Below are 13,668 nucleotides of genomic sequence, written 5' to 3'. Positions count from 1 at the left end.
AGCCAGAATCCTAAACTGAAATTATTATTATTATAACAATAATAAGCATGTTTATATAAAATGTTGGGTACACAAAGCACTCTACATATATTATCTCATTTCATCCTCACAATAATTCTGTATGGCAAGTCTTTATTTTTAAATTAAGAAATCAAGTCTCAGAGAAGTTAAATATCTTGCCCAGGGTTACATAATTAGGAATTTTCTACAGTAAAATTTGACTGCAAGTCTTCTTGACTACAGTTCCAGCACTCAATATATCATGGTAGCCTGTCTCATAACCCTAATATAATTCATACCAACACCAAAATAGGATTTGTAGGAGAGAGGTAGTTTCTATTAATTACACCTGATCCTGATGCTGCTGGTAGTACTTCCAAGAGTTGCAACGTTGGTGATCATAATATATTCTACTACACATACCCCTTTACTTACAGAACTCAAGACTCTACTAAGAAATGTTCTGCTTGATATCAGATAAATAATTAAAAAGCATGGGCCCAGAGGGAGCAATAAAGTATCTCCTTCTACTGAAAATACCACCACTTCTATAAGCTGAAATGAAAGTGTTTAGCTTTGGGAAAACAACATAACCTCTCTAAACCTCAGTTTCCTCATCTGTAAAATAAGAGCATTAGACTAGATGGGCTCTTAGGTCTCTTCCAAATCTATGACCCTAATAGCTATGGTGGAAAATAAATAAATTATATTTAAATAAATTCCTCACACAACATATATATGTGTGTGTGTGTGTATATATATATATATATATACACATGTGTATGCTATACCTCTGACAAATTTCCTTCATTAGAAATAAAATAGAGGGGGCAGCTAGATGACTCAGTGGAGAGAGAGTTAGGCCTGGAGATGGGAGGTCCTGGATTCAAATTGAATTTGCCTAGTGCTTACCACTCTTCTGCCTTATAACTGATATTGAATATCCATTCTAATACAGAAGGGAAGGAAGGAAGGAAGGAAGGAAGGAAGGAAGGAAGGAAGGAAGGAAGGAAGGAAGGAAGGAAGGAAGGAAGGAAGGAAGGAAGGAAGGAAGGAAGGAAGGAAGGAAGGAAGGAAGGAAGGAAGGAAGGAAGGAAGGAAGGAAGGAAGGAAGGAAAGAAGGGAGGGAGGGAGGGAGGGAGGGAGGGAGGGAGGGGAGTTCTATTGTCCCTCTTGGATCAAACTCTTCTAGCCTTTGAAAACAATGATAATTTGGAGAGAAAGACAAATGTATGACTCATTAATTCAACCATAAAGCAATATTAGATTCATCCTTCATTTTTTGTGTATAAGTTACATGGACATTTGAGAAATTATTTAATTGATTTATTTTTCCTTTCAGAGAATAATATTAGATACTGAAAAAAGACACAAAGAAAGAAAATTCCTTAATATCAGTTCTATGGAGGTTTACAATCTAATAAAGGAACAAATGTTATAGGAAACAGAGTGGTTCAGAAAACTGACACCTAGACTTGGAGCCAGAGGTCCTAGGTTCAAAACGTGACTTTGACACCAATATATGATCTAGGCCAAATCACTTAATCTCTCTAAGCTTCAATTTCTGCATCAATAAAATGAAGGGTTTTTTTTTTCTAGCTGACCTTTAAAGTTCCTTCTAACTCCACATCTATAATCCTGTGACCTTAGCAACTTTGAGATTCTCCAGGTTAATTGCCTATTTCCATATAACCATAGCTACAAAGATTTACATGATTCATTTAAAGTGTGGACCAGAATCATCCAGCTCCCATGACTCTCAGGAAAATAACTGCCAGTACAAACTGTATATCCAAAGAACTGTATCCCCTAATATATTTACATGGCAAAAATGCTTCTTGGTGTTACAAAATCAAACAAAGGTGTAACTAGGGACAAACAAATCCTTAATCTGTTTGAGAGAAGAGCTTTAAACTATTGGATGAAATCAGAATATGCTATCTTGTAAATGTATTAGTAGTGGCTGAAAGAAGTAGATAGCTGTAGACCTACATAGCAAAGAAGGGAATCCAGCAGAGCCAAGAGTTTCTCAGAGATTTGTTGAGTTGACAGTTTTGTACCTGAATCAAAGGGTAACAAAGGGAAGTAGAGGAACAAGACCAGAGGCAGTGTCATTCCCCATATATTAACCATGTTACACAAGAGTCTGGATCAATAACAAACACTTTCAGCCAAGAGCTGAAAGAAGTCAAACTAGAAACACACAGGAAAGGGAGCTTTTCAGAAAGCATGACTACTTCAGGGCAGAGGGAATTGTAGCTTTGGACTCTACAGAGGTACCAACCCTCAGAGCTCAGAAAAAAAAGTTATACTTCAGGGAACTTCCTAAGTCCTTGCAAAGGAAGATAAGGACTTCTCTTCATAGAAGCTATGATTAATTCTCTGACCTACATGAAATCCTTGAGCTTGAGCTCCTGGACTCTAGTTGTGGGAGAATATGCCACCATTTTGGGAGGAGGATGTTTTCATCAAACTTCTTAATATGCCACCTTAGAAAATATCCTTTCCTAAAAGATAATTAAGTCAGGATAATTGTTACTCAGTGGGTAAAAGATCAGATAGGGATTTGTAATTCTAAAGAACTAGAAAAATATCCCCAGCCCCTCAGGATCACCCTTAGAATCCTGAGAAGAGTCATTGCAACCTTTGCCTTCCCAGAAAACCAGGCTGCTAGTAAAAATGGTCATTGAGAGAGTAATCCCTGAGGTGGTGTTTAAAAACACTTTAGTATTTATAAAAGTTCTTCACTTACCTAACTTCCCCTTAAGTGCTTGATATTTATCAGACAATATCTCATTTTTATAAATGCCTTCTAGCTCACTATTGTCTGTTGTTATTGTTCAATCCTGTCAGTCATGCCTGACTCTTCTTGATCCTATTTGAAGTTTTCTTGGCAAAGATACTGGAGTTGTTTGCCATTTCCTTCTTCAGTTCATTTCACAGATAAAGCAACTAAGATAAACAAGGTTAAGTGGCTTACCCAGTGTCATATAGCCAAGTACTTAAGTGTCTGAGGCCAGATTTGAACTCATGAAGATAGGTTTTCTTGATTCCAAGCCCACTTCTCTATCTACTACACCATCTAGCTGCACATATATTTATATAATGTTCACCCTTCATTTTTCAAAGAAGACCAATGACATAAGAGTGATGCTTTGACTTGTACTTGAATTAGATTTAACTGAGACAGGTGCACAAAGTTGTCAGCTTCACTCTTCCAAGTCATCAAAATCCAAGGGAAAGACAAAAGTCAAGATGCCTAGCCTGGGTTCCAACAGACGACCTTGGAGTCTCTGATATCTGACAAAGCTCTCAGTGCTCCATAGCATTTACTTCAACCACCTTCATGGCCATTGGAACAAATTGTTCTCATCTATCCATTCTGTCTTCAAATATTTCAGTTAGACATCGCACCTAATTCACAGACAGGTTTGAGGCTTATTAGTTACTCTCTACTTGGTATGACCCATCTGCCAAAATTGTTTTACTGGGATGTGGCCACTGTGCATGCTACAGCTTCTTGGAGCAACAGATGAGTTGGATAAAAGAAAAGTAGATGCTAAAGGTAGATGAGCAGTCCTGAAAATGTCTTAGCAAGTCCTCATGCCAGATTTTTATTCCTCCATACACACTCTCATATATTCCATATATAGACCATATACATATATAGATTACAATCTATTGGTATAAAATTTCCCCATGTATATAGACAGTGGACCTCTCTATTTAGTTCAGTATCAATGTATTTTAATACCTGCTAAAGATAAGGAACAAGAAAAAGTGAATTGGAAGGTCATCACTTATGAACATGAGGAAATGGATATTTTAAATTATTTTCAAATGATTCCTATCTCTAGGATGATTGTCAATCCAAAAAAAAAAATTCCCATTATTTTTCTGCTTATGGGAAGTTCCTCATTTTTACTAAAGAAAAAAGTTAGTTTTTCATTATTATAATTTGCAGCCAATGTTAACACTAAAATAGAATCCGTTCATAGTACATTATTGGCCTTGACTTTTTAAAGGAGCCAGAATCATGAATTCAGGCCTCAATCTGTGGACTAAAATGACTTCAGCATTACAACATCAGTAGCCATCAGAAATAATATACAATGTGACTTTGAGTCAACCCAAATAAAAGTGGTTTAATTATAAATATTAAGTTTCTTAGGATTTTTTTCTTTATGTGACTGCTTTCATATGATAGCCTTAGAGAGTTGATCCATTTTAAATTGTCTTTAATATCAGATTTCCAATTTGCATAGTCCATTTCTCTATACTTTTTTTAAAGGATTTCACTCAATTGACTGACATTGCCTCTGGGGCTTACTTTCCATCAAGTGGCTTGCAGCTTATTAATTTTAAAATAGCAAAAATATCCTCTTGCATTTTAATAACTAGGAACAAGCTGTAGACAATTGTCCTTATAGTTCTGCATTTAAATAGCTAAATCTAAAAGATTTTGACCAGTTATATTGGGCAGCTTTTATGGCCAAATCACATTCAACTATCAAAAGGATATAATTGAAAATGGAAGGTTAAACTCCAATAAATTTTCCCATAAATATATTCTACTCAAATTGATCAAGGTTGATGAAATTTCCTTGGAATCTGAAATCTAGGCACTCACTAAATAATAGTAAAATTTTGATATTAGTATTATTTTAGGTATTATAAGGACTTCTCTCATTCCCAATTCCATTTCAGTAAATTATGCATTTCCTCTACTCCCCCAATCCCTATCAAATTATACAAGAGATCCAGAAAGATTTTCCTTCACACAAAGAACCATATATAATTAATATAAAATTATTTTCACATTTATGACTAACCTAGCAATAAATCCCATCTAGTACGGATAACCTAAACACTTGCACTTCTCCCCTTTCTTCATGCTGTTCCACTTCCCTGAAAAAAAATCCTTCCTCCTACTGAAATTTGTGCTGTCAAGGAAAAAAACCAGTAGTGAGGCAGATTGGTCTTGATCTTCAAAAATCTGCAAGCAAAGGACATTTTTTCTACTACTACGCCAAAAAGAACAACAGTACAATTGACACCTCTTTGGCTCAAGGCTGCTGTCAGGTAGATATTCTTCTTAAGTAGCAATAGAAATTCCTTTCTGGGAACCCATCTAAATTCAGAGTCCCCAAAGTTAACCTGTCAACAATTCCTTTGGATAACTCTCAAGGTCAATTACATTGCTGCCAGATTCTATCTAGTCACTCAACATAGCTTTCTTTGGCTTCCTTCAGCTAATGGTGTGGTTGAATATTTATCTGAAAATGAGGTTGTAGTAAAAGTGCTGCAAAAATCAATAAAAAAGAATCACTTTCCATTTGCATGCATAGAAATTAGAGGTAAATGAGAAATTGCTCAAATAATTTCCTTGCTCTAGATTCACAGCCTCACCTTTTAAAAAATATATACTTATTAATTAAAGGCCTCCTATTATGCCTCATTATAAAGTAGAGGTGACCCCAAGTTGTCAAAAGCTAGGACAGACAAGTACAAAATTGGGTGGTCCTATCAAATTGGAAAAGTATTGAGAATAGATCCAGGGATGGGCTATAAAAGAGACAGCCTAGCCAAAGCCAGAGATGTCACCATATAGCTGTCCACCAGAAAGTGTTAGAAGAGATGCCCACACTAATAAAATCACAGATTTCAGGACAGAATTAAAGATACTTACTATCTCTGTACCATTCAACTCGAGGTTGGAGTCTTTTCAGGTCAGGAGTAACCACAAGAGAGCACTTGAGAGTAACAGTTTCACCTTCTCTTTTAAAGGTGACCCCAAACTTCTCCAGAAACTGAACATCAAAATGGGTGTAAGGAATTATAGATGACAAAGGCACTGGAAAAAACAAGTAACAAGCATTTTTAAGAATGACAAGCAGTTCAGGAAGATTTTTAAAGCAAAAAAAAGTAAGCTATAGAGCTTAGAATACCACATTTCAGTGCTATTTATTCCATAAAAGCGTTATCTAAGACTTCTACAAGAATATTTTTAAACGCTACTTCTAAAGAATCAGAAAATATGCAAATATCTTTCAAGAACCAGTGCTAAAGGATGGAAGCTGAGGAAAGGAGTGTAAGAGAGGCTATTTGGTATAATTCATGAAAAATCAACCCTATTGGGAGTCGAGATTTGATTCTGCCACAATCTAGTTAAATGACCTTGGGCAAATCATTTAATATCTCTGGGACTTGGTTTTCAGTATTTGGAAAATAGATAATTCTAAGGACCCTCAATAATCCCCACAATTAAGATAATCCCCCAATCAATTAATTTTATTTGAACTAGGAATATAGTCAAGGGGATACTCCAAAACTCATTCAAACATTTACTCACACACATTTCCATATGTATTTTAAGCACTTGAAAAGTTTTAAAAAATGGCTATATGAATGTCAGAAAATTCCTGAGTTGGCAACCTAAGAGCTTAAAGCAAGATATAAAAGAGTATAGGATCATGAGTTTATAACATCATACATATATAATATTATATTATATAAGATCATAGACCATAAAGGTCATTTAGTCCAACCCTACCATTTTATTGATGAAAAATCTTTGGCACAGAAAGATTGAGTTGCCAGAGCCATACAACAATAACTGTCTGAGGCAGGACTTAAACTCAGTTCTCCCTGATACTGAGTCCAGTTCACTAACTGCTATTCCAGGTCATTCACAGTTCATCTCAATATGATTTAGAATTGACAATGTATAAAGCATATATGGTAGTTCTAGTGGATAATTCTTACTAAACTTCTTTTGGTGTCAGTGGAATTGGTAATAATGTATTCTGTGAAGCTCAAGACTTCTTATTTCAGGTTTGTCACATAAAGGCTCTTGATTTGCAGTATTCTAACTGTGAAATTAGGGTAAAATCACAAAAACCATTGTAAGCAAATATAACCATTTTCAGGTAGAAGCTAAGCTGTACATAGATTATAGGATATCTCTCACTTTCTTCACTTGTGCCAGTCCTGATCTTTAGATACTTTCCCACTAGTTTACAGGTAACCTTCATAGTTCACAAAAATAATGGGTTGGTCATAAAGAGGTTGCTCAGATTTCATCAACCAACATGGAGGAAGTTATTCATGGAACTTTGCTAAGAACAGGTTTGGAGCAACCCACTTTCTTAACTCCAATAGGCTAATACAATACAAAGAATTCATTAATAAGCTGCCCTACACTTTGAGTAGCACCATAATTATAAACAAAACAAAAAAAAAACCATCTGGTCATGTCCATGTCTATTCTTCTATCTATGCCTTCCCCTATCTGAATGTAAACTTTTAGAGAACAGATATCTTGTTTTTTGTATTTCCATCCCCGGTACTTAGCACATGGTTTGGCATGTAAGTACCTCATAAATTTTTTTTAATTTGTTTGTAACAGTATTGGCCTGCCCTATCAAATCCATTGAATAGAATGTTTTTTTATTTAAATACATTTACATCAATCCTTTTGTCTACAGAACTTTTTTCAGTTCAAAATTTTAAGAATAATTTAATCCTGTCTTTTTACAGGGTTGGGAAATAAGAAACTTCCTGAATCTTGGACTGCATCAAAACTATCTTTGAAAGACTTTGGAAATATACTTGCTACTTGATCAGATAAATTATTGATGAGAAATAATGGTTTCTATATAGCATCTAACCCCCTTAAAAAAAGCAAAAAGCAAAACACTTACACCCAATGGGAAGTCCCACAGAATGGTATGGTTCTTCTTCTCCTCGGAACCCTGCAAAACAATTGATTGGCAATTGGCAAAAGCAAATAGGAAAGAGGGAGTAATAATTCATGTTTCCTCTCATTTTAATACTTACTCCTCACAACCACAGCAGCATTGGTGGAGACTTGCCCATGGACATTGGTTGCCACAGCTGAATAAGTTGCAGTGTCATCAAAATCTGCTCTGAAAAAATTAAAGAGAAAAGAATCACAATAAAAACAACTGTTAAAATGGATCATAGTCCCTTCACCTAATTCTAAATGGATCAAAGTGATGAACCAAATGTTCCTGGAGAGTGGAATTTATAATGTAAGTCTTTTACACTGATTAATGAATGGTGAATTTAGGTGAAAAAATATTCAGGTATATATTTCATACAACAAAGAAACTCACAGAATTAATTATAAACATGGACCACCCTTTGACCTTGACCAGTATGGTTTTATTTGTGACAAAGAAAGATAATGACATATCTTTCTTTCTTCCAAAAGAAAAATCCAAATTATCTTCTGCTTATCCCACTCAGACTGTAGGCCATCTATACATGAGTGAAAATTAAATGAATGGTTATCTCCAATTTTAGAATGTGAACTCTTGTCTTTCTTTGTATCTCCAACACTTAGCACAGTGTATGACACAGAGCAAGCATTTAATATCTTGATTGTTTACTGTTAAATGAGTTGCCCGGGATCCTACAAACTGAGGAAAAATTTAAATTCAGGTCTTCCTGACTCCAAAACCAGTTGTTATTTTTTGACTATTCACAAAATGAGACAAAATATTTATTAAGTCCTTACTATTTGCAAGATCCGATTATACAGAGAGCAAATTGCAGATCATCCCTGCTTTCAAGAAGCTAACATTCTTTTTTTCTGAGTTATACAGATATTATGATGTAAAACATTTTTCCATATTATTCATTTTTATAAAAAAATATTTATATAAAACCCAAACCCAAACATAAAAACCCAAATAAGCTAAAGTGAAAAATCACATGCTTGGATATGCATTCTGACTCCAACAGAAGAAGCTAACATTCTAGTGGAGGAAGACAACATATAAAGCAAGTTTTAGCTGAAAGTCAGATGAAAAGTTTCCATGTTTCATGCTGATATCTCTTCATTAATTTCATTTCCACTGATAAAAACACATTCATTTCTGATGTTGGAGAAAGGATTTGTACTGACTAGAAAAAGCTGGGAAACTATCACCAATAAGTATGTGCTATTAGACCCATAGTATAATTGAGCACATAAAAACTTGGCATCGTATACAGTTGACTTATAGTTGGTGTCAAAACATACTAAAATGGGATGGTGACTCATTGTGGTATATATAAAACCATATAAATAACCATATTTGCATGTGTATTGTACTGTGCATGGTAACTTTCTTGTCTTTTTTAATTGTTTAGAGATTTTATAGTTTATGAAACGTCCTTTGATCACCAGTGCATAGCTTTCAGTGGTCAGTGTTAGCAAAAAAAAAAAAAAAGGATAGAGTGCATACCTTACTATAGCATCTTAAGAACTACCCTCTACATGAAGTCCTTGCTGAACCTGACAGATGCTAGTGTCTCTACCAAAAATTATTTTGTATTTGATTTGATTGTATTTTGTATATATTGCTATATGTGCAAGTCTCCAACTGCCAATAGACCCCTTCCTTACTGCCTATGGTTTCTAATTACGTCCCCCTTACGGATCTCAAATAACATCTTACTTTGTAACTCTCTAAAGGATTTGTCTTGTAATGTCGTGTATGGTGTTCTTTGAGGGTGAGGATGATTTAACTTTTGCCTGTGCGTTCCTAGTATCTAGCAAAGTGCCTGATATATCAGCCATATTTAATGCTTGTTAATTGGCAGATGGTCTTTAAAAACTCCCCAAATCAAGTAGCTCAAAGAGCAGAAGTAAATAAAATTTTAGAGCAGAAGACAAATTAAGGTACAACTAGTTACAAATAGCAAGATGAGAAAATAACCTTGAGGCTCCATGATAGAGTTTACTGCTAAAAATATTGGAGTGTTCCTGAGAATAAACACTGATAGATATTTCCAGTTTTTGATGGAAAGGAGCAGCTGTAGAATCACCAAAATCCCAAAGGACTTAAAGTACTGTCTGTGAGGACTCTAGTTTCCTGCCCCTGTAAGATACCCTTCTGATAAGGGATGGAAGAATTTAATTCAGTTTTACCTCTCTGGCAACCTCATTTCCTGGATTGGAACATCCACCCACACAGGATGTCTTCTGGAACTCTTAGACTTATTGCAAACTCAAGCATGTCTTGCATTCTGTAAGGGTTTAGTTTCATTGTTGATAGACATTTTTTGTTTCAAAGATATAGCCCTATGCATTCATTAATACATTTAAATAAACATCTACTAACTGCCTATGAGCAGAACAACATGGCAGATGCTAGACGAAGTATAATTTTTAGATAAAACCACAAGCTCCTTAAGGACAGAGACTCTTTCAATTTTTGTCTTTGTAATTCCCAAATCTAGCAAAGTGCTTGATATATAGTACACACTTAATAAATGTTTTTTGATTAATCAATGGTCTTTGCCTTCATGGAATTCCCTGGCTAGGAGGAGGATAATATCAGCAAATATAATTATCATACACATTATAAGATAACTCCTTTAAAGCAAAGATGGCTTATGTAGTATACACAGTATGCAGTCCACAACAGTTCTGGCTGTGACCCAAATCAGATTAAAATATAAGTGGAAAGTATTTAACAAAAAAATAATATGGTAAACACAAATGATATTGCATCTTAAAACTGAGTTGATATGCAGTCCACAGAGATCCTAATGTATGGATTAGTGACCCCTACTTCTATCCAAATTTGACACAACTGCTTTAGAGAGGCAGAAAACAAATTTTAAAAGCTCTATGAGTGAATGTAATTACATGCCTTTGGCATAGAGGGAGGCTTCTTGGAGAAATAGGTGGTATCTGAATTGATCTTTGAGGTTTTAAAGATCCCATGATCTCCCCACCATCATCCTGAATGATTTACACATAAAAATTTAAGTAATTATGTCAAAGTAGTTTCCATCACCCATACATTATGGCTTTGGGAAAGTCTTCAAGTTGACAGATTGCCAAGAGAATTCCAACTAGAAAATGTGAGGGTATTCTAGCCCTTATTTTCTAATACCATTATTATAGAACTTGAAAGAACTTTAGAAAATCATCTAGTCCAAGACCCTCATTTTATCGAAGAGAAAACAGAGGGTCAGAGTGGTAAAGTGATTTGACCAATCTAATCTAGCCAATATCTATCAAGCCACAATTTGAGCCTAGATCTTTGAATTCCAAGCCTATTCTAGTGCTCTTTTTTATTTGCCACACTATGTGGGCTCCTACAAAATACAATACTCCCAGAGGAAATTGTTAAGATACTCTTATGGTAGTAAAAAAAGAAGTTGTTCCATTACCTAGGAGCCCATATTATCTTAGATCACAAGAGGATTAAAGTCTCAGAGACCTGTGCCCTTTAATAAGAAATTCCCTGTCTCACTCTCATGAAGTTTAAATGCACATCTGAAGTGTCATTGAAAGCCATCTGGTCTCCTTTAATTGCCACAGCTCAGGGGAGAGATTCGGTATGACAGGTAACCAGAACCTAAAGCATAGGGGTTTTGAAATCAAGGTCATCATCTGGTTGTTCCCTTTGAAGAAAAACTGGCAGCAATACAAAGTACAATTGCAGCCAAGCCCCACTAGAAAGCACCTTGCTTTGCCACTAATTTAGTTATACTGCAGGTAAAATCATGTCCCCAGGTACCCAATGATATGCCAGTTCTCTCATTACGACATAATAAACTACAATGCAGATGTTAGCTTCACTCTCCAATGTGATAATAATGAGGTTCCATGATAGTTGAAGTGGAAGTGGTCCCTGAATACATTTATCATAAATATATTCATAGATTCAGAGCCAGAATGAACCTCAGATATTATTTAGTCCAACTCTTTGATTTTACAGGCGGGGACACTGAGGCCTAGAGATTAAATAATTTGCCCAAGATCACATAGGTGGCATGTAACAAAGGTGAAATTTGGCTTTAGGTACTCTGATTCAATAAATATTTATTACACAATTATGTCAGAAACAGAACTCTGTGCTAGGTGATAGATACAAAGTTTAAATAACATAAGATCCATATCTGATGAGTCTAAAAACTTAAGCAGGCATACAGACACATTCACAGATAATTTTATTACATGGAAGCACATTGCAAGCTGCAAAACTTTGGTTCATCTAAGAGGGAAGGTAGGGATCAGGGGAGACTTCATAGTGGAAGTGATATATGAATTGAATTTTAAAGGACAGGTAGGAATCCAAAGGTGAAGAAAGAATAGTATTCATAGAAGTGTGGAGATATAGAATTTATCAACTAGAAGTTGAATTGGTTAATTCATATCAAGATTTTAAAGAAAGAAAAATGAAGAATAAATAGAAACTATGGATCTAGAAAAGGGATTGATTGACAAAATTTTGGTGAGCAATAGGTTCAGGAGTAGTGAGACAAAGTGAAAGATGAATGGGAGGTTAAGATTCAACAGAACAATGGCAGAGTTTGGGATTATAAAGGTGGAACACTGGTGGGCAATGATGAGATTGGAGGTGGGAATGGCTGAGGAGGACTAAAGGTGAAGTTGATAGTAACTGAGGAAGTTGATGAAATGAGAAACCAGGTTTCTAAGGGAAGCCATGATTTATATTGAAGTCACCAAGTTGAGCCAAAGAAGAGTGAGTCAAACATTGAACTCATTGAAAAAGGAGAGTAACCCTATGGCCAGTGGATTATAGCCCCAGAATCTCAAAACAGTGACATCTCTAGAACAAATGAGCCTCAAAGGAAAAGAGCTTAAAATATGCCTTGTATATTAATAACAATTCTCAATCCCAATTGTAATCTAGGGGTAGGGACTAGAGTTCCAGTTTCATTGGGAAATAGAACACCCAGTGAGGAGACTCACCATCAGTAAACATCAATAAACACCTTCTATGGCACCATTCTAAGCACTAGTGATACAAAAGGAGTCAAAAAAGACAATCTATCCTCCATTTATTAATGTGGGTTGGCACTTACAATCCTAAAGTGCCTAGAGAGCTACCTAGTACCAAGAGGATAAGTGACTTCCCCAGGGTCATAAAGACAGTATGAATCAGGGACAGAACCTGAACCCAAATCTTCCTGGCTTCAAATCTCCCACTCTGTCTGCTACAGTACACTACCTCTGTCAAGCTGTGTGGTTTATAAAAGGAATTTCTCATTTCCATGCTTTTTAGAAATTAAGATTTGGATTCTCAGATATTTTATCACCTAAAAGTGGGCCATAATGCTATAATTGTGTTTCAATGAATCCCTGGAGGATCAAATTCCACATAAAGAATATGATCTCATATAATCCTCACAGTAATTCTCTAAGGTAGGTGCAATTATTGACCCCATTGGACAAAAGAGGAAAATAAATCTGAGAGGAGTTAAGTAACCTGCAGATGGCCATAGAGCTAGTAAGTATCTGAAGCAAGTTTTGAACTCAGTTCCTTTGGACTTCAAGTCCTACATTCAAAGGTAGTATGAGACATTGTATAGAATGCTGTACTTAGAACAAAAAAAAAATGTTTCAAATCTCACCTTTGACACTGGTTGTTTAAATAAATAAATCAACTTGATGAGGTTCCTCAGCAATTAAGTAGGGTAGTGATACTTCTGTTATATACATCACAGGATTTTTGTGAAGCTCACATGAGATAATAATGTATATAAAGCATTAGGTTTTTTTACCTAAAAGCTTCCAGAAATGGAAGGAAAAGAAAAACCAGGAGAATGGAAAACAATAGCAATAATGTACAATGATCAACCATGAATTACTTAATTATTATCAGCAATGAAAGGAAA

At 35.3% G+C, this 13,668-nt stretch overlaps 1 protein-coding gene across 2 annotated transcripts in view; it reads right to left on the bottom strand.

Moving 5' to 3' along the window:
• Positions 1-13,668, bottom strand: part of MYOM2 (myomesin 2) — a 163,527-nt gene that overhangs the window by 114,044 nt on the left and 35,815 nt on the right. For both annotated transcript variants that reach the window (XM_001381469.3, XM_007476226.3), the window contains 3 exons: positions 7,840-7,928; positions 7,704-7,754; positions 5,690-5,854 (listed from right to left, as the gene is read on the bottom strand). In XM_001381469.3, coding sequence (XP_001381506.2) covers positions 5,690-5,854; positions 7,704-7,754; positions 7,840-7,928 — 305 coding nt within the window. The remainder of the gene's footprint in view (positions 1-5,689; positions 5,855-7,703; positions 7,755-7,839; positions 7,929-13,668) is intronic.

The sequence above is a fragment of the Monodelphis domestica genome, chromosome 1 (genome assembly GCF_027887165.1).
Source record: "Monodelphis domestica isolate mMonDom1 chromosome 1, mMonDom1.pri, whole genome shotgun sequence".
Classification (NCBI taxonomy): domain Eukaryota; kingdom Metazoa; phylum Chordata; class Mammalia; order Didelphimorphia; family Didelphidae; genus Monodelphis; species Monodelphis domestica.
The sequence above is the reverse complement of the archived record's forward strand: the minus strand, read 5'-3'. Positions and strand labels throughout refer to the sequence as shown.